Source organism: Emys orbicularis, chromosome 2 (assembly GCF_028017835.1).
Source record: "Emys orbicularis isolate rEmyOrb1 chromosome 2, rEmyOrb1.hap1, whole genome shotgun sequence".
Classification (NCBI taxonomy): Eukaryota; Metazoa; Chordata; order Testudines; family Emydidae; genus Emys; species Emys orbicularis.
The window spans coordinates 157920849-157944698 of NC_088684.1; the positions used below are offsets into that span (position 1 = coordinate 157920849).

General features: G+C 42.3%; 1 protein-coding gene across 1 annotated transcript in view; it reads left to right on the top strand.

Moving 5' to 3' along the window:
* The window catches only part of DNAH5 (dynein axonemal heavy chain 5), a 248587-nt gene extending 226284 nt beyond the window's left edge, over nucleotides 1-22303 (top strand). The window contains exons 77-82 of the mRNA XM_065398374.1: nucleotides 910-1113; nucleotides 2325-2540; nucleotides 6358-6570; nucleotides 14279-14431; nucleotides 18034-18265; nucleotides 22152-22303. Coding sequence (XP_065254446.1) covers nucleotides 910-1113; nucleotides 2325-2540; nucleotides 6358-6570; nucleotides 14279-14431; nucleotides 18034-18265; nucleotides 22152-22303 — 1170 coding nt within the window. The remainder of the gene's footprint in view (nucleotides 1-909; nucleotides 1114-2324; nucleotides 2541-6357; nucleotides 6571-14278; nucleotides 14432-18033; nucleotides 18266-22151) is intronic.
* The last annotated feature ends 1547 nt before the right edge of the window (nucleotides 22304-23850 follow it).

Sequence of the window (23850 nt, forward strand, 5' to 3'; positions counted from 1 at the left end):
ACAGTGGGACATCAGAGCAGCAGTTAGGAGTCTACAAAGATAATTCTAATTATTTCTGCACTGCAATGGTGGTGGATTTTGTTTAAATGACCTAAGCAGAAAGCATATTACTACTGACCAGCTATTCCATGCTTCTGTGGCCCTTCTGTGACACTCTGGCAGCAAAAGGGGACTGTAAAACTGGCTTAACTAGCCTCCTGAAGATGTCTCTGGATGGGAGAATCCAAAACAGTGTAGTGAACCATAGTTGCTTCTCTGGCAAAGCTCATTGCCATCTCCATTGTAAATGGCATTTGGGGGCATGGTTGGAGCGAAGCTGTACCACAGGTATCCCAGCTGCCAAAAGAGCCCCTTGTTACTTAAGCCAGTGGCTCTCAAAGCCGGTCCACTGCTTGTTCAGGGAAAGCCCCTGGCGGGCCGGGCCAGTTTGTTTACCTGCCGCGTCCGCAGGTTCAGCCAATCGCGGCTCCCACTGGCCGCGGTTCGCCACTCCAGGCCAATGGGGGCTGCGGGAAGCGGCATAGGCCGAGGGATGTGCTGGCTGCCCTTCCCGCAGCCCCCATTGGCCTGGAGCGGTGAACCACGGCCAGTGGGAGCCGCGATCAGCCGAACTTGCGGACATGGCAGGTAAACAAACCAGCCCGGCCCGGCAGGGGCTTTCCCTGAACAAGCGGCGGACCGGCTTTGAGAACCACTGACTTAAGCCGCTGTAAGTTGTGTGAGGATTGAGCAGACCTCAAGATCAGGGGAACACAAGGGTGGTGTAAAGCCACTTTCACCCTCAAGAGGGTCAGATGATCTGGGCCTATATACAATACTGTATGTATACAGACACATGAAGATGTCAAAAGAGCTCTGCATGAAATTCAGGGAGGTTTAGCCACAATTAATGTTTGTATGTTGTTTTAGGGTGTCTCCTGGAATACTGTTCGTTACATGGTAGGCGAGATCCAGTATGGAGGTCGAGTGACTGATGACTATGACAAAAGACTGCTGAACACATTTGCTAAAGTCTGGTTCAGTGAAAACATGTTCAGTCAAGACTTCTGCTTTTACAAAGGGTACAGCATACCCAAATGTACCACAGTGGATCAGTACCTTCAGTACATACAGGTTTGTACAGTACCAAGCTCTTACCAAATGAAAACAATACTAATAAACACTCATCCAAGTTCTTTCTACCCTTCAGCATCTTCCTTTAGTTTCAGTCTGTTAAACAGATTTTTCTCCTGTCTGCATACTTGCCTAAATATCTGTTAGTGAAGGAGTTATAATGCTGTTCCAGTAGCTCTACACTTTATTTTTCCTTTTAACTCCCTTGAGAGAAGTACCATCTAGAGAGACCATTATCAAAGGAGAAAGAGAGAATGGGAGTCCAGGCTCTTGGCCCTACTGCACAGGAAATGTTAGGGGAGTCTGAAGTGGAAAATTACTACTCAAACATAGGGGGAAATTGCATACTAAGGCCTGGTCTACACTGGAGAGGGGATCGATCTAAGTTACGCAACTTTAGCTACGTGAATAATGTAGCTGAAGTTGACATACTTAGATTGACTTACTGTGGTGTCTTCACCACGGTGAATCGACTGCTGCTGCTCCCCCATCGACTCTGCCTGCGTGTCTCGCTGAGCTGGAGTACAGGAGTCGACAGGAGAGCGCTCGGGGATCAATTTATCACATCTAGACTAGATGCTATAAATCGACCCCCGCTGGATTGATCGCTGCCCACTGATCCGGCGGGTAGTGTAGACATACCCGAAGGCAGCGTTTCCCAAACTTGGGACGCCGCTTGTTTAGGGAAAGCCCCTGGTGGGATGGGCCGGTTTGTTTACCTGGCGCATCTGCAGGTCTGGCCGATTGCAGCTCCCACTGGCTGCGGTTCGCTGCTCCAGGCCAATGGGAGCTGCTGGAAGCGGCGGCCAGTACATCCCTCGGCCAGTGCCGCTTCCAGCAGCTCCCATTGGCCTGGAGCAGTGAACCGCGGCCACTAGGAGCCGCGATTGGCCGGACCTGCAGATGCGGCAGGTAAACAAACCGGCCCGGCCCGCCAAAGGCTTTCCCTACACAAGTGGCGTCCCAAGTTTGGGAAACACTGCCCTAAGTGGTTGCAGTCAGCAGGGTTTGTGTTTCAGTGCTAGGTTTTAGGAAGCACTGGATTCTTTGCATTGAAGACTGCTAATTGAGCATCACAGGATGCCAAAATTAGGAAAATAAAGCTTTTTTTATTTTATAGGGTAGTAACTGCTTTTATTCCTCTGGCTTTTTTACAGCTGGCATTTGTGAATTTTACCTCCAATTACAATTCTTTGTGTTTGATCATCTAGAGCCTGCCCGCTTATGACACTCCTGAGGTATTTGGGCTGCATCCCAATGCTGATATCACTTACCAAAGCAAGCTTGCCAAGGATGTGTTGGATACCATCCTCAGTATTCAACCTAAAGACAGTTCCAGTGGAGGAGGCGAGACTAGAGAGGTGGTGGTAGCTAGATTGGCTGATGATATGTTGGAGAAGCTTCCTGATGATTATGCACCGTTTGAAGTGAGTTCATGAAATCCTGTCAGAAATGACATCTGCTCTGTCTTGCCTTATGTATGTGCAAAAAAACACAGAAAAGTCCCATATAATTTTCTTTAAAAGTTTTAGTGAATCCATTTACACTGACAAATGCTTTAAAAATATATACTGAGGAAGCCTGAATGGGATGTAAATGTTCATAGTGAAGTTGCTAAAATTGTACTGATGGGCATTATTGCTTTGCTAAAAATTAAACCACTTGTTGATTTTCCATTTACACTGCGGGAGGTCAGCAGTTTTCGTCAGCTAAACTAGATAACATTGTGAGAGAGAACTTGTGCTCTGTTTGTAAATTAAAATTCCTAAATTTTGTTACTTTGCAGTTCAGCATAGAAACTGCAGATAGTTGTAATTTGTTTTCATATATTACAGTGTTTCTTTACAATGGAGTGAATGGCTCCCGGGATTGACAATGATGTGGGTGTGAGAGAGTGAAATAAATATGTGTGTGTGTGTGTGTGTGTGTGTGTGTGTGTGTGTGTGTGTGTGTGTGTGTGTGTGCGTGCGTGGAACCTTTTCATCTTGCCTTCACTGGTTCAAACCCAGTGAAGTTAACTACTGACTCAGCAACAATGCTTAGTAGCCCAATTGCGGTGAGTTTGGTTTCAATTATAGTTGCAATAGACACTTTCCCACATTGTGCAGAGGAAACACTGCCACTGACTTACCCTCCCCAGCTAGCATCCAGGGGAAACAGAATGGAGAGTTTAGGAGGGGAGAGTGAACAGACAGGACCATAGTGGCATGTGGCTAGATGCACAAGCTACACAGTCCAGGGCCGCCCAGAGGCTTCAGGGGGCCTGGGGCAAAGCAATTTCGGGGGCCCCTTCCATAAAAAAAAGTTGCAATACTATATAATACTATATTCTCGTGGGGGCCCCTGTGGGGCCCGGGGCAAATTGCCCCACTTGCCCCGCCCTCTGGGCGGCCCTGGCACAGTCAGTGTACATGTCCATGTGTGCACACTCTTGTTTGTCTGGCTTTGGCTCAGCTCTTTTCAAATACAGTTATTCCCTTGTCCATTATCTTCCTTGTGCTGTGTTCCATCAGGTATGATGTAAGCGTTATGTCACAGTAGTTAACACCAGTGATGACAAACCCAACAGAAATGAGGCAGGGCCGTCTCTACCATTTTTGCTGCCCCAAGCGAAAAAAAAAAAAGCCGCTCAGACTGCCGCCTGAACCTGCCGAAGGAAAAAAAAAATAACCGGACTGTGCCGCCCTAAGAATGGACGGAATGCCGTCCCTTAGCATGTGCCGCCCCAGGCACGTGCTTCCTCTGCTGGTGCCTGGAGCCGACCCTGAAATGAAGAGCCACCTGTTCTAATTTGAACTGCTGAGCCAGTGACCTCCCACAGGTCTGTGTCTTGGCATGAGCTCAGCACATTGAAATTTTTGAGCTAATGACCTCACAGAAGCCTGAGCACTATCACCCCAGCAAGCCATAGAAGATAAGTTAGGAAACTTTTCTGAAGCTTGAGACTTGATATCCAGTCAGAGCAGCACTTTTGAGCTCACAAGACTTGTGCCTTTTGTAACCCCCGCCAGCAAGTTTGTAGTGCTTAGGCTGAGGTTTCACAAGTTTTTAAGCTTTCACACAAGCCCAAAAGCTAGAGGTGCTCAACCAGTAACTTCAGAGAGGGCTGACACTCATCCTAGCAAGGTAGGAGGAGTACTTAGCCAGTAACCTTAAAAATCCCTGTGTTGCCACATAGACCCAAATGGTTAAATTGCTGAACTAGTGAGTTTACAAAACCTTGTCTCTTGTAATCTTTCTCAGGAAGCTAAAGAATATCATAGAATATCAGGGTTGGAAGGGACCTCAGGAGGTCATCTAGTCCAACCCCCTGCTCAAAGCAGGACCAATTCCCAACTAAATCATCCCAGCCAGGGCTTTGTCAAGCCTGACCTTAAAAACCTCTAAGGAAGGAGATTCCACCACCTCCCTAGATAACCCATTCCAGTGCTTCACCACCCTCCTAGTAAAAAAGTTTTTCCTAATATCCAACCTAAACCTCCCCAACTGCAACTTGAGACCATTACTCCTTGTTCTGACATCAGGTACCACTGAGAACAGTCTCGATCAATCCTCTTTGGAACCCCCTTTCAGGTAGTTGAAAGCAGCTATCAAATCCCCCCTCATTCTTCTCTTCTGCAGACTAAACAACCCCAGTTCCCTCAGCCTCTCCTCATAAGTCATGTGCTCCAGCCCCCTAATCATTTTTGTTGCCCTCCGCTGGACTCTTTCCAATTTTTCCACAAGGTGTCAAACTAGACATCTCACAAATCTGACCCTTATTATCAGCCCAATAAGCTTGAGAGGCTGAGCAGGGTTTAAAGGAACAGTGTGGACAAGTGCAGTACCCCTTCCTCTGATAACACCTTCACTCCCTCTGTTGGGCATTGGAGAACTCATCTCTGCCAGAGCTGCTGTTCTTCCTGATGTTCTTTGGCCAGCTTCTACTTTAGCACTACCGTATGCCTATGTGTTGGGTGTTCATGCTACTGTTTCAGCCGCTTCTTTACTTTTACCCTGAATGAAAGATAGAAGCTGTGCTCAAAGCTGCCTCATCAATGGGAGGTGAAATTAGGACTCAGGAGGTGAATCTTATCAGGATGTGCACACTGCCCTGAAGGGTCATTATCAGGTTCATTTAAAAACAATTTTCCTTAACTATGTTATAACCACCACCACAGAGGATGTAAAATGAAGTTAAAAAAATTAATTAAATTTGCACTCTTCATGCTGATTTCTCATTTTGGCTTCTGCATCTTTTCATGATAACTTTGTAGAACTTATTTTTATTAGAATATGAGATTAATAGTGTGATCTCCTTTGACCCAAGTGGCTGGTCAAACTTTGTGGCCCTGTGTCTTGTTTCTCCATAGACAGAGAAAATAGTGATAGAATCAGGTATTTTCTTTGATGCAATATTGTTTATTTGCAAAGATGATACATTGGGTCTTCTTTCCCTGAACACAGAAAGAAAGAAAAAGAAAAAGCAGGAGACAGTTCTTTTGCTCACTGTTCCAAATCTGCCTTTCTAGCCAGCATGCATGTCCAACAAGTTTCCTCGCTTAGCTGCCTCCCAGGATCAAGTTACCAGTGCTTCTGTTATGGTCTACTTGGCTTCCTAGCAGCTTCTTTCTCTCTCTCTCTCTCTCTCTCTCTCTCTCTCTCTACTTTAGCACTACCATGTGCCTATGTTTTGGGTGTTCATGCTACTGTTTCAGCCTCTTCTTTATGTTTACCCTGAGTGAAAGACAGAAGCTATGCTCAAACTTAACAACAAGGTTTAATCCAACCCACAACAATACTATTAAAGTAGAAGGGTACAGTTTTTGTGGAAAGCAGCACGGGAGTTTGATCTCTTCCTTAAGTTCTCAAACTAGAGTCAGGTTTTGGTGCATAGTTGCTCCCTGGGAACGGGGCATTGGTATTCAGGCTGAGATTTCTGAAAGTGGGAATTGTCTACAAGTTGCCGTGATGCCTTCTATTTCAGGGCTGGTGTGTAGAGTGTACATAAGTTATGGCAGGAATATTCCTGGACTCCGCGTCACTGATATCTCTTCCAATGGAGAGCTGACCAACAAGGGCCTTGTGATCTGCTACTGCTTGGGTCAGGGGTGACAATACCTACCTAGCTGATTGCCCTTACTTATAACCGTCTAATGAAAATGATCTGATCTTTCCATGTATTGGTATCTAACTTTGCCATAAAGTGAACTTTCTCTTGATTTATCTATAAGAATCTGCTTTTGTTTGGCTTTCTCTTGACAGGTAAAGGAAAGGCTGCAGAAGATGGGACCGTTCCAGCCTATGAACATCTTCTTGAGACAGGAGGTAGACAGAATGCAGAAGGTTATCACCTTAGTGCGAAGCACTCTGACTGATCTCAAACTTGCCATTGATGGGACCATCATCATGAGTGAAAATCTGAGGGATGCTTTGGATTGCATGTATGATGCAAGAATTCCTACCCGTTGGGAAAAGGCAGGTGTTAAACTGTTTAGAGTCCTCTGTCAATGTTACATTTTAAAGACTAAAAAATTACATACTCAGATTATTAATCATAATTAATATCCGATATATTAATATACTTTAATTTCAAAAGGGTTAATGTATTTTGTTCAACCCCTTTTTGAAAATATAACCTTGAAATGAAGTGCTAGATCTCAATGATAATATGAAGTCATGGTTGTGACTGCATTATCAAATTTGAGAGAGAGCTTATAGCCGAAGAGTGGAGTTATGGGATTGTACAGGGTGTAAAATAGGGCAGAATCTGATCATATATCCCCCTTTCTTTGCCCTCTTTCTGACTTACTTTAAAAAGTCCTTTTTGTCTAAAACTTCTCATACCTAGTTGGCCAGCGAAGAAATATTTTTTCTGAAGTATTAGGTAAACTGTAGAAGGTAAGATTGAGTTCCATTTTATATTTAAAGCAGAGATTAATCCTCTTAGGTATGAAAAATACCATGTATCATGACAGCACTTTTTGGGTACAGAATGCATTTTCTGAGAATTTATAAATCTGTTAATTTGAGTTTAAATTCTGGATCCATTAAGAAAATCAGTGTGTGTCCTTTTTATCTTATTGTCTAGAAGCCCAGGGCAAATACAAACGATATCCGGGGAAATAGCTGATTAGCTTGCCTAAAATTAGATGATACATCAGATAATTTGCCTGCACAGCATGTGAACAGCTCATTGTATTTTGATCCAGGTGGTTATCTAATATTTGGGTCTTGAGAGTTGTTTCAGTTAGGACCAGAAATGGATATTGGTGTCAGGTGTTTCATTGATGCAGTTTTGTTTGTTTACAAAGAATGTAGATATACTCATGTTTCCTTGATAACAGTAGGAACAAAACAGGAGACAGTTTCTTTTTCACCAGACAAAAGACTATATATATACACACACACACACACACACACACACACACAATTGAATACTGTACACTGCAATGATGATTGTGAAGCTTGGTTGAGGTGGTGAAGTCAAAGGGTGGGATATTTGCCAGAGAATGCCTTACTACTAAATAATGAACTAGCACTTGGCTGAGCCCTCAAGGGTTAACACATTATTGTTAATGTAGCCTCACACTCTACAAGGCAGCACAAATGGAGGGAGGGACAGAGAGAGACAGAGACACACACCGTGTGTGAGAGAGAGAGACGCGCATTGCCCCTTTAAATACGCTGACCCCACTCTAAGTACACTGCCTTTTTAAGTAGATCAGCAAGTTGAGACAGCAGCTGCTGCCAGCAAGCTCCCTCCATCCTGAGCCCTGTCGTGCCCCCCGCCCCTGCTCTATGGAGATGGGGTAAAGGAGCGGGGGGCAGGAGCAAGGGGTAGGGGGACACCCTGACATTAGCATCCCCCCCCCTGCACAGCAAGCAGGAGGCTCCCGGGAGCAACTCCAAGGCAGAGGGCAGGAGCAGCACACAGCAGTGGGGGGAGGGACAGCTGAACTGCCCGGCAGTTGCTAGCCTGCTGGGCAGCTGCCGCACAGGGAATTTAGGGGAGCGGGGAGCTGATGGGGGAGCTGATAGAGGGGCTGCTGGCCCACCCTGGTTCCAAGCCCCCACCAGCTTGCTCCAACGGGCTGCTATTTCTGCAAGCAGTGGACAAAGCAGGCGGCTGCCAAACAAAGTTATATGGGAGCATTGCACAACTTTAAACGAGCATGTTCTGTAGTTGATCAGCAACATAACAACAAAACAATGTTAACCGGGATGACTTTAAGTGAGGAGTTACTGTACTCAGTAACAATACACTGAGCTCCCAGTGAAACCCCTCCACCCATATAGCTCAGGTTTCTTACTAGCATTGCATATGGATTTTGTTTGGGTGATGGCTCCTATTGTTTCAGCTGTCTCTTTCCAGAAAGGAACTTAATAGCTTTCCAGAATTTATCCTGGATGCAGGGTAGCAGTCATGCCTACCAGCTTCCACAAGATTTCAGCCAACCCTGAGCATAACAGCATGAAGCCAAGATGATACTCATGTTGTCGTGCAGTGCATCCTTGAACTTGGTGTTCTGGAACTTAATCATTTTCAGTGTTTTTATTATTCAAACTGATGCCAATCTATTGATGATAGAGATTATCCTTAAATTCCTCCCCCCCCTGCAAAGATAGCAATATCAGCTTCTTGCTTATGTTTTTGAGGCCTCTGAGGTACTTTGGAATTATTCACTATGTGCATTTTGTTGACAGTGACACCAAAGCACCAACAGCAATGATAAAAAAAAAATGTGACTGTGACATAGCTGGAACATAAGGGCTGAGGTTGCTTGAGTTCCCTGTCTTGAACTTCGGAATAATCCTTCAAAGTTGGAGGCACGTGTTTTCTTATAATGGGTTTAATCACCTTTGTGATGGGAAAGGATACTGACATATATCAGCGATTCCCTCTAAAGTTAAATACTGCCAAATACAAATGACACTTTTTCAAACATATAAACACCAGCCCACTTGCATTTCAGAATGTATTGCTCTTGATGTAAATGTTATCCATTGTCCTGTAGTGCTGTGGTGGTAGAAGCTGAGCTGGAATTAACTTAATCAAAACATGCCTGTGTGGTATTGATGCAGATATGAATGAATGCAGATGCTTTCTAGTCCTATCTGGCTGCTGTCTATTGGCTCGAAGGGAGACCAAGAAAAAAATACGACCTGTGGACACAGTCACAGTGAGCTCTCAATAGCTGGACTTGACTAACAGTATTTAGAGCTAGATTTCAATCCATATGGGCATTATCCATAATGTCTAAAGATTGACTTGAAAAAAAAATTACAGCAGTCTCTGTTCTGATTCATTGTCAGACTGGTGGTGGGAGTGATATAACTTCAAAGCGAGGACAAAAGTAAACATACTACCAAGTAATAATCAGACACTAAAAGCAAGAGAATAAAAATGAGATCCTGGCTTAATAGTCCAAAGCGGGAGAGGGAACTAGCCGAATGCTGAGCAATGCCATTCAGACCATGACATCAGCAGCAATATTCATTTGAAACTACTTGAGAGAAACAGGCCTCAGCTCAAATGTAGGGTCAAGTGAATTTCTTCATTAGACAACCAAATTTGAAGCCTTAGCCACATTCTGGAAAGTGATCAGAAGCAGAATTTGTCTCTTTAAGTAGCTTAATGTATTCGTCTCTCATTTGTATACCTGTACAACCTTCTGGATTTTAGTGAGACTGCCTGCATATAATTGAGAGTAGAATTTAGTCCACTGGGTTTATTTTTTCTAAAGTTAGTTTACCTTTTTTAAAAAGAACGAGCTTTGGTTACAATACACATGTAGTCAGTAATGAGCTGAATTGTGACAGTTTATAAGCCTTCTTGATGAAATCCTTTTATAAACACGTCTTAATTTTTTGTATTTAACATTTATTTAGTTTTTCTACAAAAATTTAATGAAACCTCTGTAACCTCAATCCTGCAAACGCTTAATGACATGCATAAATTGCCTAGATTGGGGTTTGTTCAGATACGTTTACTATGACAATCATTGTATGTTACTAAACACATAAAATAAACCAAACATTGCATGGTTATATATGGGACACACATTTACAAAAGCAAGGCAATGTTGTAGAAATAGGTGCATTTGTTTAAAATAGTGAATGGTTTAGAGAAGGTAAATCAAGTACTTCATTGATTCTCGTACTATATGAACAAGAAGATATTAAATGAAACTGAAAGCCAATAGCTAACAGTGATAAAAGGAAATAACTTTCTATGCAATGCAGAACTTGTGGAACTCATTACTACTATTAGGTTATTAATGATGCCAAATTCTTTGTGAGACTCAAAGTAGTAATTATTTGGATGACATCATCTACAGTTACCTATGCTAGGATGAGACAGTCAGTCAGTTGACACAGTAGTCAGTTGATATGGCCCAGCTTCAGTTTTTAATTGCAGTGTAGACAAACCTTTTGGGACAACTTAAAGAGGACTGGTTTCAGAGTGGTAGCTGTGTTAGTCTGTATCAGCAAAAAAAATGAGGAGTACTTGTGGCACCTTAGAGACTAACAAATTTATTTGGACATAAGCTTTCGTGGGCTAAAACCCACTTCATCAGATGCTGTGACGGGGTCTGCTTACCCTGCACTAGCCCAGACAGGGTTAAGCCCATGGTATTGACAGCGGAAGTCCCACCTCCCTGGCAAAACTGGGCATGCTCCAAGTGCTCTAATAGTATAAAGGGAGTGAGACCAGCTCATTCTGGGCTGGAGGCCGCAGGGGAAGGACTTGCCTGGGAAGCTCCTGCGGAGGGCCAGCCACAGCCTCTGACGGCACTGGGAATCGAAGCCGTTCATGGCCTGCCTGCACCCCGGCGACTAGAGGAACCCCTGGAGACGACTGGTCCTGCCGAACACAGAGGACCCCACATCTCATGGGAAACCCCAACACAGACTCTGGTAGGAAGTGACCCAGGGAGGGTGACTGAGTGGTACCTCCCACCCGGGGAAACTCAGCGTGTTTCGGTAGGACCCCCCCCGCTGAGTCAGTGGCAAGCTGCTATGCCACTATTAGGGCCCTGTGTCGGGGCCCGGTGGAGTCGGGTGGGCCCGAGCCCCCCTACTGGGGCTGCCCCACCCCATAAGGGGCGTCCCAACGCTTTGTAGGCTCTGGCCTCTAGGCCCCGCTGCCCTGCTCTGAAGGGCTGCTTCATACACTCTGACGGATAGGCCACGCGGCCCTGACCCTAGGGGCATGGACCGTCACAGATGCATGTAGTGGAAAATACAATAAGAAGATATAGATATAGATATATAGATATACACACACACACACACACAGAGAACATGAAAAAATTCAAGCCTTGAATAAAGACTGGGAGTGGATGGGTCATTACACAAAGTAAAAACTACTTCCCCATGCTAATTTTTCCCCTACTGTTACTCACACCTTCTTGTCAACTGTTTGAAATGGGCCATCCTGATTATCACTACAATTTTTTTTTCTCCTGCTGATGATAGCTCACCTTAATTGATTAGTCTCATTAGAGTTGGTATGGCAACACCCATTTTTTCATGTTCTCTGTGTGTATATATATCTTCCTTCTGTATCTTCCACTGCATGCATCTGATGAAGTCGGTTTTAGCCCACAAAAGCTTATGGCCAAATGAATTTGTTAGTCTCTAACATGCCACAAGTACTCGTTCTTTTTAAAGAGGACTGATTTTCAGAGGGTGGGCATTGAGCACTTCCTGAAAATTGGGCTTTTTAAAATGTTTCTTGAGAGGCATGTGTTCATTCTTGAAAATGTAGGACAAAACTTATAGAGATAGTTAACCTTCATGGTTCAGGGCATAAACTGACCATTAATTGCCTGGGATTAAGAAGAACTTTTATAGAAGCTGACACCCACTACATGAAAATGTAGTTAAGTTTGAGGCCACATATCAGATATTTAGGGTGAACTGCATTACAGGTATGTTGTCATCTTCCAAGAACTGAGCATCATAATCCTAGGAAATTTAGAATTAAGGCGGAATTGAAAAGAAATCCAAACATATTAAGGTATGGAAATGCACAGATAAGGCACCCTTAATTCTTTCCTGTAGTGACCCTATGAAGGGGAAAATGTGTCTTGAAAAATCAGTTTCTGAATTCACAAACACTAAAATAGATTAATCCTAATTGTATGGGTTTTGCATAGTGCTATGGCAGGGCAGAGTTAAGGTTTCTGCTGAAAGAGAAAAATACACTTACGAAGAAGATCAAAGGGAGAATGAGTTTAAATTCATAAAGAAACAAAAGAAAAGTAGCCTATACGCAGAATTTCAATGTGTTTTAACTATGCAGGGACTCTAAGGAATGGTGTTCTGTTACTGAGATTTATTGGGGTAAAAATCTGATACTGGATGCATAATTTCTTATGGCCCATTTTTACTTCAGAGTTGTCAGAAAATTCATTCTGTACCTCAAAAGTATGTGCTTTAGTCTTGGGAAACATATTTTTCATGCAGAGGAGGTTGAATCATTGCTTTAAGTTCAAAACTGAAGTCAGCATTAATGAATCACCGCCAAAGCCTCCTTAAAATATTATGTTAAAAAACTATGCTAAATGGATGTTACTGAGTGTTTGGCTTTGCCACCTCAGTAAGTGCCAGAACTAAGGTTGCCTGTGCAACCTTATTCATTCCTCATTGTGCGAATCCATCCTGGACACTGAAAGGGCAGAGGACCTGTGGAAAAAACAGATGTGATTGTGGAATTAACTTAATGCATTATGATTCCATCTTTAATTTTCTGTGGAGTAGTCTGAGCATAAGATGGAGAAGCAGAGCCTGAGTTCTAATCCCAGCCTGACGCTGGCTCCCTCTGTCAAATAACTTAGCTTCTCTTCATCTCTCTCTGCTATAGAGGTACTTGGTATAGATCTTTGAAGATGGAAAATGCTATTCAAATGCTCTGTATTATCACTGCATAAGATTTTATTGAGACAGAGCCTTTTTAAGTCTGAAAATTCAGTCTTTTAGTTCCCAAGACAATTGTCTATTCTGTAAGTGACATGAAATCAGCTTAATGTATGAGCATATGATTTCTAGACAGGTTTATAGAAAAATGCAGTGCTTTGACATCTATGGATAAAAGGCACTAGTTAGGTATTGTTTTAAATGTGGAAAGGGGTCCAACTGAGGTTAATTGGGCACCCCTTATTGCTGGGATTTAATAACTTTTGAGTTGTTTACTTTGCAACCTAAATACTATTTGTTTTATGTAATTTCCTAAAGCCTTTTCTTAAAAAGATAAAGGCAAAAACAATTATTTTACATGCAACTACCTCCCCATCATGCATCATTAGCAGGGTTGGAAATGTGAGATTTAATCATTGCAACACAGACTGCTACCCTTTGAGATACTGGACTAATTAGCAGCAAGCGAAGGCTGTTACCCAGAAAGGTGGTTGGGCTTCTGGCATCATGTGCTGGAACTGGAAGGTGGTCAGGGGAAACTGAGGTAGGCCTTTTCCCCTACCCTGGGAGTTGGAGGTGCTCCTGTACTCTGTGATACTCTCAGGGGAACTGCATTTTCAAGGGCATATAACTTGGCCAAATTTGGGCAGATTTTCCTGGGGACTGCAGAAGGCATATACCTTACATGAGGTCCACCCATCTGCCAAATTTCAAGTCCTTGCTCCGAAGAATGGGTATGTTGCTATTGTTCAAAAAGAGATGACAGAATTTTAACATAAGTAAAAAATAAAATAAAAAATCCCCTACACTAGGTCTCAGAACAGCCAATCCATTTGGACTGAAAGTTCAAAGAAAAAAATTCAGCCTGTGAGAGACATCTAGCATGGAAATGTTCATCCCAAACAATTAGTGTGACAAAGTTATAATCAACTGAAATGGGGTCTTACAATGGGAAATGTCTGGCCACCATAGCAACAGGTGGTGCTACTAATCCTGTCTATAATAATGGATATAGGGAGAAATTCTGGCCCTACTGAAGTCAATTGGAGTTGTATCATTATCTTTAGGAGGGCCAAAATTTCAGCCTGAGGTTGATAATTCCAAACTTAATATTTCAATAGTCTTGTAATAATATGTCCCTAATACTTTGAGATATTTTCCTTGATATGATAAATTAATTGGCATTGCTGTGATTACAAAATCTTGAAAGTTCTAAACATCCCCCTCCCCTAAAAAACACCTCTTTTATACCTGTTTCTAGGGGTCTTGGGCTTCCAGCACACTAGGTTTCTGGTTTACTGAACTTCTGGAAAGAAACCATCAGTTTTACTGCTGGATATTTGAGGGCCGACCAAATTGCTTCTGGATGACAGGGTTCTTTAACCCGCAAGGATTTTTGACTGCAATGAGACAGGTGAATAGTTTTATTTTTATATTACCCTTTCAATTATATTCCCCCTTTATTATAGCTTGCATGGGAAGGCTGAGTGTGTGTGAGAGAGAGAATATTTTCTTTTGTGTGTTGAACTACTTTGCCCTTTTAGGATTAGATTCTGCCCTTGGCTACATCGGACATGTTAGAAGGGGAGCTAAGGGACAGCTGAAATCCCCAGGACAAATTTTTGCTATCTTAGCAGTCATACCTGCCATGTTACCCTTGAGTATGGTGCACTGTACTTACTACTCTGGGCCCACCCATCTTCATGCCAAGGGCTGCCTTGGAGGGTCTCTAGGAGGGAGTGGGGATCAGACATGGCAAACCCGCAGAAATTGGGCTTGTTTTTGGCTTAATTGGCTTGTGAGTTACTTATTGGCTAGTTTTTGGCTTGTAGCTTGTTTCGCTTGTTGCTTGTTGTAGCTTGTTGCTTCTTCTTTTCTTTTTTTTTTTATCAGCTCCCGGCAAGGGTGGGCAAGCAGAGGCAAGGGGCGGGGGGGGGGGGGGGAGGAAGAGAGAGAGAGAGAGGGTGAACAGCAGGCCCACCATAGTCCCAGACTGCATGCTGGGGGGATCTAGTCACATAGAGTGTTGGGGTTCTTAGGGATTGGCTTGTTTTGGCCTTGTTTTGAAATTGGATTAGCTTGATTTTTGGCTTATTGTGAAAGTTAGGGTGTTTATTTACCACGTGAAAGTTGGCAACTCTGGTGGAGATACTATGTTTTTCACTTGGGTTCTGAACAGCCCCTTGGGGTGTGTGCAAAGGGTAGGAAATCCTTGTGCCCTTTTCTTCTTTGCACACTCTCACACAAGGGCTGACCAGAGTCTAGCCCTTGGTCTCTGTCCTCTTCAGTGCTTAGCCGATCTGGAGAGTTTCCAGAAAAAATGAAGTTAATCCTCTTTGTCACACCTGGAGTTAAGAAGTTGAAGCAGAGTAGCTTCTCTCAGTGAAGAATGTGAAACTGTCTGTATGGAAGAGATATGTGCAATCTGTGAACATGGTGGTTATCGTGTTTCTGGATAAAGGGTTGCCTAGGAGTTAAATCAGTTTGAGCTAGCTTTGGATTGTAGGAACCTAAAAGCTACTGGGTGTAGACAGCCATACTCAGAGGAGGTATTCAATGGAATATATACCTCTTGGAATGAGGAATTAAGGTTTAGATAGTTGGGGGCAGGGGGAATCTTTAGTTGGAAACCCCAGGACCTTTTAGGCAGGGACAGTCAAACAAAAAGTTTGAAATGCTTAAAAAGTTGAGATTTGGAGTAGAGGTAGTTCAGAGGATCTGCAGAGAAACAGACTGTAACACAGATCCCTGATGCTGTGGCATCAGGGGTAAGTGGAGGCCAAACTTAGGTAAGACCATATGCATATAGTCTTTTGTTATTTTAATCCTTGACTCTCTACTTGTAATGTTCCTTTGAATAAATAAATCATAGTTGCTTTGAATAAGCTGTCCTAAGTCACTGCCATTTCATACTGGTCATAAGCACCTAGAGAGAATTCTGTAGCAGGGTCTGAAACCAGTTGAACTTGCAGAGGTAATACAATTCTTGCATACAGGGGATGCTGTAACCTGGTGATTCAGCCTAAAAGTGGGGTGAACAGCAGAGTTTCCACTCTTGAGAAGAGTGCAGATTTAGGCATATCACTTGCAAAGAATGCCTATGGGAGCGAATGAAAGAGAGGTCAAAAGTACAATGCACCCCTGCACTGTAACATACTTTATTGCCTTTCTCCAGATCTGAAAGCTGGTAAGTAATCACTTTCTTCAGCAAGTATCTCCCCAAATCAAACAACCAGATGACATAAAAGAGGCTTTTATTATAAGGTATGTAACAAGGGTTAAAAGCAGCCAAGCTAGGCTGATTGGGGAAGCAGCCACAGCTGTGGCCAGCTCAATCAGGGCCCAGCTGGCCCTTATAAGAGGGCTGGGGGCCAGGAGCTGAAGGAGTGTCACTATGGCTCTAGAGTGGGAAGGGCTAGTGGCCTGGGAGCAGGGTACCGAACGTAGAGCAGTGCTGGGAAAGGGCAAAGGGAGCCGGGGAGCTCCAGCCTGGTAAACCCCCAGGCTGTAGGCCTTGTTGGAGGCCTACCAAGGTACTGGGGCTACAGAGATGCAGCCCGGGAATAGGCAGAGACAGCTGGTCCTAACCCCTTGCCAATGATGAGTGGCCTTTACAGACTGCAGTTTGCCCCAGTGAGGGGGATTAGATGATGACTGGCAGTAGCCACTGAGGCAAGGTGGGTGTAGAGGGTTGGGGGTTCCCCTGGGAGGGGAGACCCAGAGAGTGGGTTACTGCTGGGGGCAGAACCCAGAGGAAAAGGGGCACCAAGGTCTGGGAGGGACACGGGGGCCCTAAGGCAGGCGAGACACCTGCCTGCAGAGGGCGGTCCAGACTGAACAAGAGCTAATTCCCAGGATAACCAGCAGGAAGTGCCATGCCGGTGATTCTCACTTCGCTACAGTATGTCAGAAAATTCTTGGAATTGGAAATGACCTTTTAAAATATACAGTGTAGATAATACACACAAACTGCACTCCTAAAGAAAAAATAAACACAAGTCAAATCTCGAGGGTTACCATGTTGCATTGTATGCCTGGTTTATGGCAGAAAGTCTCTTTCGAGCTTTATATAGTGGAGTGACACACTTCATGCCCCAGAAAGAACAGAGTTCTCCAATAACAGAACTGCATGTAGTTCCAGAGAGTACATAACCATGTTGATTTAGGACTTTTTTACTCAATGATTATGTGTTAACTTAATGTTCCCACTCTTTCAGGAAGCAGTCGCTCTTAACGTTCACACTCAGATAAGCCAGTTAGCCAGATCATTGACTGGATGTTTTATTTCTCTCCTCCTAAGTCATAGTACTTACATTAATGAGCTATAATGTTACAACTATAAAATTGAAAATCACACATACAGATAAATCAGTTCAGACCTCTTTTTAATAATATATCATCCAGGAAAGATTTCCTGGCACTCCCAGGAAAAATCAGCCTAAATAGTCACCTATTTTTCGTATGCTGTCCTGACCTTTAAGATAAGCTACCTTTCCCAGACCTGAGGAAGAGCTCTGTGTAAGGTTGAAAGCTTGTCTCTTTCACCAGCAGAATTTGTTCCAATAAAAGATATTACCTCCCCCACCTTGTCTTTCTAATATCCTCTGACCGATACAGCTACAACATTGCAAACTGACTTTTAAAAGGCAGACTTGTTTAACTCTGGTACCTTTTTAGTGCATTTTTCATTATTTATTTATCTGGAAGGGAAAATGAATCTAAAAATGACTTGTCTCAAAAGTGAATTTTTTTTTGGAGGGAGAAGGGTGGTTGGCAACAAAATACTTAATTTGCTATGAAATGAACACCCTGCTGCTCGGCTAGAGGGAAATAATGCTGCTTTAATCATAGAGAGTACTGCAAAAAAGGTAAATGTTTGCTTTTATGATAATTTAAAGTAATTACTTTTGTGATAATGCAGGATTAAGGATGGCCCTGTATGCACTGAAATCATTGTCCTAAATCATAGACACTCTTCATAATTTTACCCATAGTCTTCATTGTTGCTTTGAATAGGAAATAACTCGAGCCAACAAAGGGTGGGCACTTGATAGTGTAGCACTGTGCAATGAAGTCACCAAGTGGATGAAGGATGACATCACAACTCCTCCTCCTGAGGGCGTCTATGTATACGGACTCTATCTAGAAGGAGCTGGTTGGGACAGAAGAAATTTAAAAATCATTGAGTCTAAGCCCAAGGTGCTCTTTGAAATGATGCCTGTCATACGGATTTATGCAGAGAACAACAGTAAGTGACTAACTTCAGGTTATGCTGTATTGATAGCAGCTTAATTTTAATTTGTTTTACATATACTTGACCAATTGTTAATGATTCTTCAGAGAATGGGGTGTTGTGATTGCCTATCCATAATTATATATATATATATATATATAGTGGGGGCTTCTAGGATCTACTGAAAAACAATCAGGATTTGAAGTCGTACTTCATGAATAGTAATACATGGTCCCTGCCTTGAAAACTGACACTCTAATTAGGTTATAAACATATGTCACAATACTGTTGTTGTTGCTGTAGTTTTGGAATATATACAATTACAAATGATTCCTAACCTTCTTTACCTCTGTAGCATTTTGTCTTCCACTTCCAATGTGCTTAACCATTATATTATGTATATGACAAAATGTATGTTTAAGACTCAGAATTCTGGTGTACCCCAGTAGTGGTGTTACAGCATAACAGTGGAAGCAGAAACCATTTTATCCCCTCCCTACACAGTTTTTTGGAGTACCAAAAATACTGAAGTGCATTGTAAATGAAGTAGGAATCCTTTTTCTCATTGAATATTTGTCTGATAGTCCAAAATATCAGTGAGGCTACATGCATAACTTAGGCTTCTTTACAAGAATGAAGCCCCAACTCTGCAATAGGGCTGTTAGGGCTGACCCTAGACCAAATAGTGCCCCCAGCAAGGAGCGTCTTTGGTGCCTCCCCTCCTCCATTTGTTAAACATTTGAATACCTTATTTTTTATTGCACTTGTATTGCATTTCATGACTCTGATGCATGATTTGCATGCATGATTTATCACTGTCATATAAGACGATAAATTTGCATGCTAGAATCTGTAAATCTGTATTTATTATAAGCACCCCTCCAAAAAAGTTTCCTCTAAGCTTATAGAAATTTTTAATGTTAAGAATAACTCAAATGTACTAACATCAAGTAATTGAATTGTGCACCAATATTGGGTGGACCAGTGTTATAGTGTTACAGTAGGTGATAGCAACAAATCTTCCTGTAAATGATATCTTTTCACTGTGACTAATGTTGGGAGTGAAGTCCATTATTACCGTGTAGTCCTTTGCTTTGTTGAGTCTCATCAATATGTTATCAAGCACCTTCCTTGCCATAAGGTCAATCAATTAGTTTTGAATTGTTTTGCTGCAGTAATGGTTCATAGTTTCTTTATGAACTACTCAACGTAGGTGCTCACGCATGACATCGTCCTATTTCCCAGGGAGCTCTACCAAACCGTAGAAATTACCGTTATATTCCGTGAACAACTTATCCAACGAGCCCCGGAAAGCCAAATTATTCTTTGCAAGGAAGAGGGTAATTGAGATCAGATGCTGAAGCATGTTCCTCCAATGTTGGATTTCTACATTAATAATGCACTGGTTTTCTGCGTCTATATATTTATTCAGCTTGAGCCTGAACTTGACCTCCATCCATTTGGAGTAGGCTGTAAAATAGCCAGATGTTGCTTTTCATGTTGCTTCAGAGCATCAACTAAGTTATGCCAGTAATTGTACCCGGAAAGGACAAGCAATGATTTGACATTCTTGTCAAATATGTTGCAACAAAAACAGAACACTTTGTCAGTTGATTTTGAGTAAACTAGCCGAAGACTGATTCAGTTTCTCAACATTTTCAAGCACTCTTTCGCAGTGTGACTTTGAGAAGTGTTGCTTCTGCTCATTTACTAGAAATGTCATATCCTCAGTTTTGCCCAGCCTGCTCAAAATTGTACGATAAATTATCAGCACAGTTTAGGATCGCCAGCCATAAAGCAGGATCTGATGTATAGATTCGTGGTGTGCAATTTTTCTCACTGCTGTTTCTGTCATCATGAGAGGCTGATTCTTTTTTTATTGTTTCTCTCCTTTTCATGTGAGCCACATTCTTCTTTGTCATCACTCTCCTTTATGCTGCCATTCCTTCTCTTCAGGTAAATCTGCTAACTTCTGAGTAATAGGACTTCTATCATTTATGATTCGCGCCTCAATTTCTTCTGCACTGGGACGATCACTATTGCCTAAAGCTCAGTCTATGTTGTTCTGTTTCAGATATTTTCCCCTCAGATTTGTCCCTTACTGCAAACTAGATTGCAGTTGAGCTTTTTGGTTCCTATACTGAACTCCTGAAGGCTTCTTCGGGGGCATCTTTTATTTTCTACAGGCGAAAACACAACATTAGGGAGAGCAAAAGTCTATGTTCCGCAGTGGTAGAAAGTCATCAAACATTACATGTTAAGCATGGCAAAAGAAGTAACAGTATTTCTTTTATATTGTTGCGTAGATAGGGTTTGATAGATGTCTCATTAAATACGTCCTTTATTAGTAACTAATTACACTCTTCAAGTATTAAAACACAAGTACACTTTCACAATTACACAATAAAACAAAGTTCACAATATTGCAGCTGGGCTCTCACTTCACTTCACTTCATTCTTATATCTCACTGACTGACTGGCGACACCGCGCCCCTTATATACCCACAAGGGCATGGCTGACAACATCCTAGGAGGTTCAAGGAAAATGTAATTTCCAGAAAGTTTAACAATGTTCTTGGGAACCACTGTGTTATACCTAGGTGTTGATTGTACGCATAAATGCTGCAACACTGATGTTCTGTGGAGGGGATTTGCTTGAGCAAACAGAAGCCAAGTGAAAGGATGGAAAGAGCTGGTGGAGGTGGGATGACATTTGGGGCCACCAAAGAGGAAAAGACGTGTCAGTCTGCACTCTATACTAACGAGCTGGAGAACAGAAGTCGAGGCCATTCTGCTTTGTGGAACTGAATTTTTAATGTTTGCAAATAAAGTAGGTAGTAGGAAATCAAATCCCACAGAAAACAGCTGAAAAGATATGGAATCATTTAGCTGTTAGAGACAGTCTGCTTACAGGCTATGTTTCCTGTGCTTTGCTATCAGAATTCCGTGTTTGTTGCTTATCTTCTCTGACAGTATGTGGCATGCTCTTTTTGTGTATGTCATTTGCTTAACCAAGGGTAACATTCTAAATGCCTATAATATGCAGTCTATCAGTATTTTCAGTATAAATTACTATTTGCAGGAGTTTACAACCTAGCCATAAAAATTGTTTCAAACTGATTGACACACAAGATCTCAACCTGGGAACAATTTAACACTAAATTGAATGAATCTGTTTAGCACAGTTTGAACTCTACAGATGTTTGGGAAGAAAGAAATAGAAGTCTTATTATCATAAACTGTATTACTTACAAAAACCAATTTGATAGAAAAATAGGGCTCTGACCCTGCAAGCTGAAAATCATTATTATATTAAAAAGCAAATTAAAAACCAGCCGAGATACTGAATTACAAACACTTGTATATTAATCAAACCTGGAATATTTTGTCCCAGTTTTACAGTGAAGAATATCTGACAATGCATACTTCTGCAGCATGTAAATAATTGTACTGGACTGAAAAAAGTATTTCAAAATAGATGAATAGATTTTAATAAGGTAATTTTCACATCTTGATGTGTCAGCATGAAACATTCAAAAATAGAAAAGTAGAGTGGAAGGGTGAAACTGCCAGCATCCTAGTCACTGCAGGGGGCTCATTTAAACTTCTTACTCTGTCAAAGTACTGTAGTTTAATACTAAATCCCAAACTTACAAGAGCTGCACACGGTACTGTATGTGATCTGTTTTGCAAGTAGTAGCAAAAAAGTGAGCAGTGTGTTGTTAACTGAACTTCCTTTGCTTTTGTTGAGAAGAGCTATCGGTTACTGAACTTTGACTCGACGTATTTATATTTCTGTTTCGGTTGTGCTCTGCTTTCTCGCATCCTATCTGTTCAGCCTCATTTCCCAGGGCATCTTTTCATGTATGTGTTTTTTTTCCCTCCCCCTCCATCTTCCTAGCTTCAAAAGATCCTCGTCTGTACTCGTGTCCAATCTACAAAAAACCACATCGAACAGACCTGAATTACGTTGCTGCTGTGGACCTTAAAACCGTCCAACCTCCAGAGCATTGGATACTGCGTGGTGTAGCACTTCTTTGTGATGTCAAGTAATGTTAAATCAATTTTCACTTTTCCCCCCCAGTGTTTCTCACCAGGATTTTAAGAGGTTTTTTTTCTGCACATAATTTTAACATGAACACTAATGAGGTAATGAGCTTGATGATGGATCACAGATTTTTCTTTTTAGTAGTTGTGCTCCCCCTTTATTCCACTCCTGCTTTATCTATTAGAAGTTAGTGGGCTAAAGACATGTACTAGAAGATAAGTCTCTTGGGACTGGATGGCTCAACTGACTGACTATACCCACTCCTATTCACCTCTCAGGGCTTGTTTTCACTAGAAAATTGGGTCATTTGAACAAATGCTGTATTAAATACAACATAGCCATGAGTGTTAATGGGCTAGCTGTCTTTAGCATTATCAGCTGGTCATGGCTAATGCTGTTGTTCCAGCAGTGCTTATCTGCAACCAGATTACAATTTTAAGCATACAAATCCTGTTAATGCTGACAGCTAGGGTGTGTTAAATGTTGTGTTAGTTAGCACAACTCCTCAATATCGTATTCCAGGTTGACTCAGTTTTCTAGTGAGAACCAGTCTGAATCCAGCCCTAGGTCAGTGGTAAATGCAAAGTGGTATGCAGTCTGATCGCTGCTTGGGGTTTGTGTGAAATGAGTTTGTAGCGTCAGTCCAATTCCTACTTGGACAGAGGTGCACATCACAGAGGCCATCACCCTAACAAATATGAGTCTCATGGAAGTCTCAGCACAGAGGGTAAAAATGGAATGGGCATTCACTCTTTTAGCACCTAGAGGTAGGGAGGCTGTTAGTTCAGTGTGGGAAGCTAGCATTTCCTCCTTATGCCTTAATTAACATAGGACTTTGCTGTCATTCTGCCTCACTAACGCACTAAATTCATTTAAAAATTCTGTTTACCAGAAAAGTCTTATTTTCTATTCTGAGAATTGTGGGCCATGAGTATTTGGAGTATTCTCATAAAACAAGATTAAATTAATAGGCAGCAGGTTTAAAACAAACAAAAGGAAGTATTTCTTCACACAACGCACAGTCAACCTGTGGAACTGTTTGCCCGAGGGTGTTGTGAAGGCCAAGACTATAGCAGGGTTCAAAAAAGAACTAGATAAATTCATGGAGGATAAGTTCATCAATGGCTATTAGCCAGGATGGGCAGGGATGGTGTCCCTAGCCTCTGTTTGCCAGAAGCTGGGAATGAGCGACAGGGAATGGATCACTTGATGATTACGTGTTCTGTTCATTCTCTCTGGGTCACCTGGCACTGGCCACTGTCGGAAGACAGGATACTGGGCTAGATGGACCTTTGATCTGACCCAGTATGGCTGTTATCTTTGCTTTGCTCTCATTTTGCAGTATTTTGCTTTCATGTCCCCTCCTTTTCTATCTTCCTTCCTTCCTTCCTTCCTTTCTGCCTGTCTTACTGCAGCCTTGTTGACTTTTCATCTACCATAGAAACATTCCACACTGGGAGCTGGCTGCAGAGAGAAATGTAGGCAATACTAATCAGTTGCACTGGGACTTCACACATAAAGTGCCTTTGTTTTTCAGCACAGAGCTATTGGA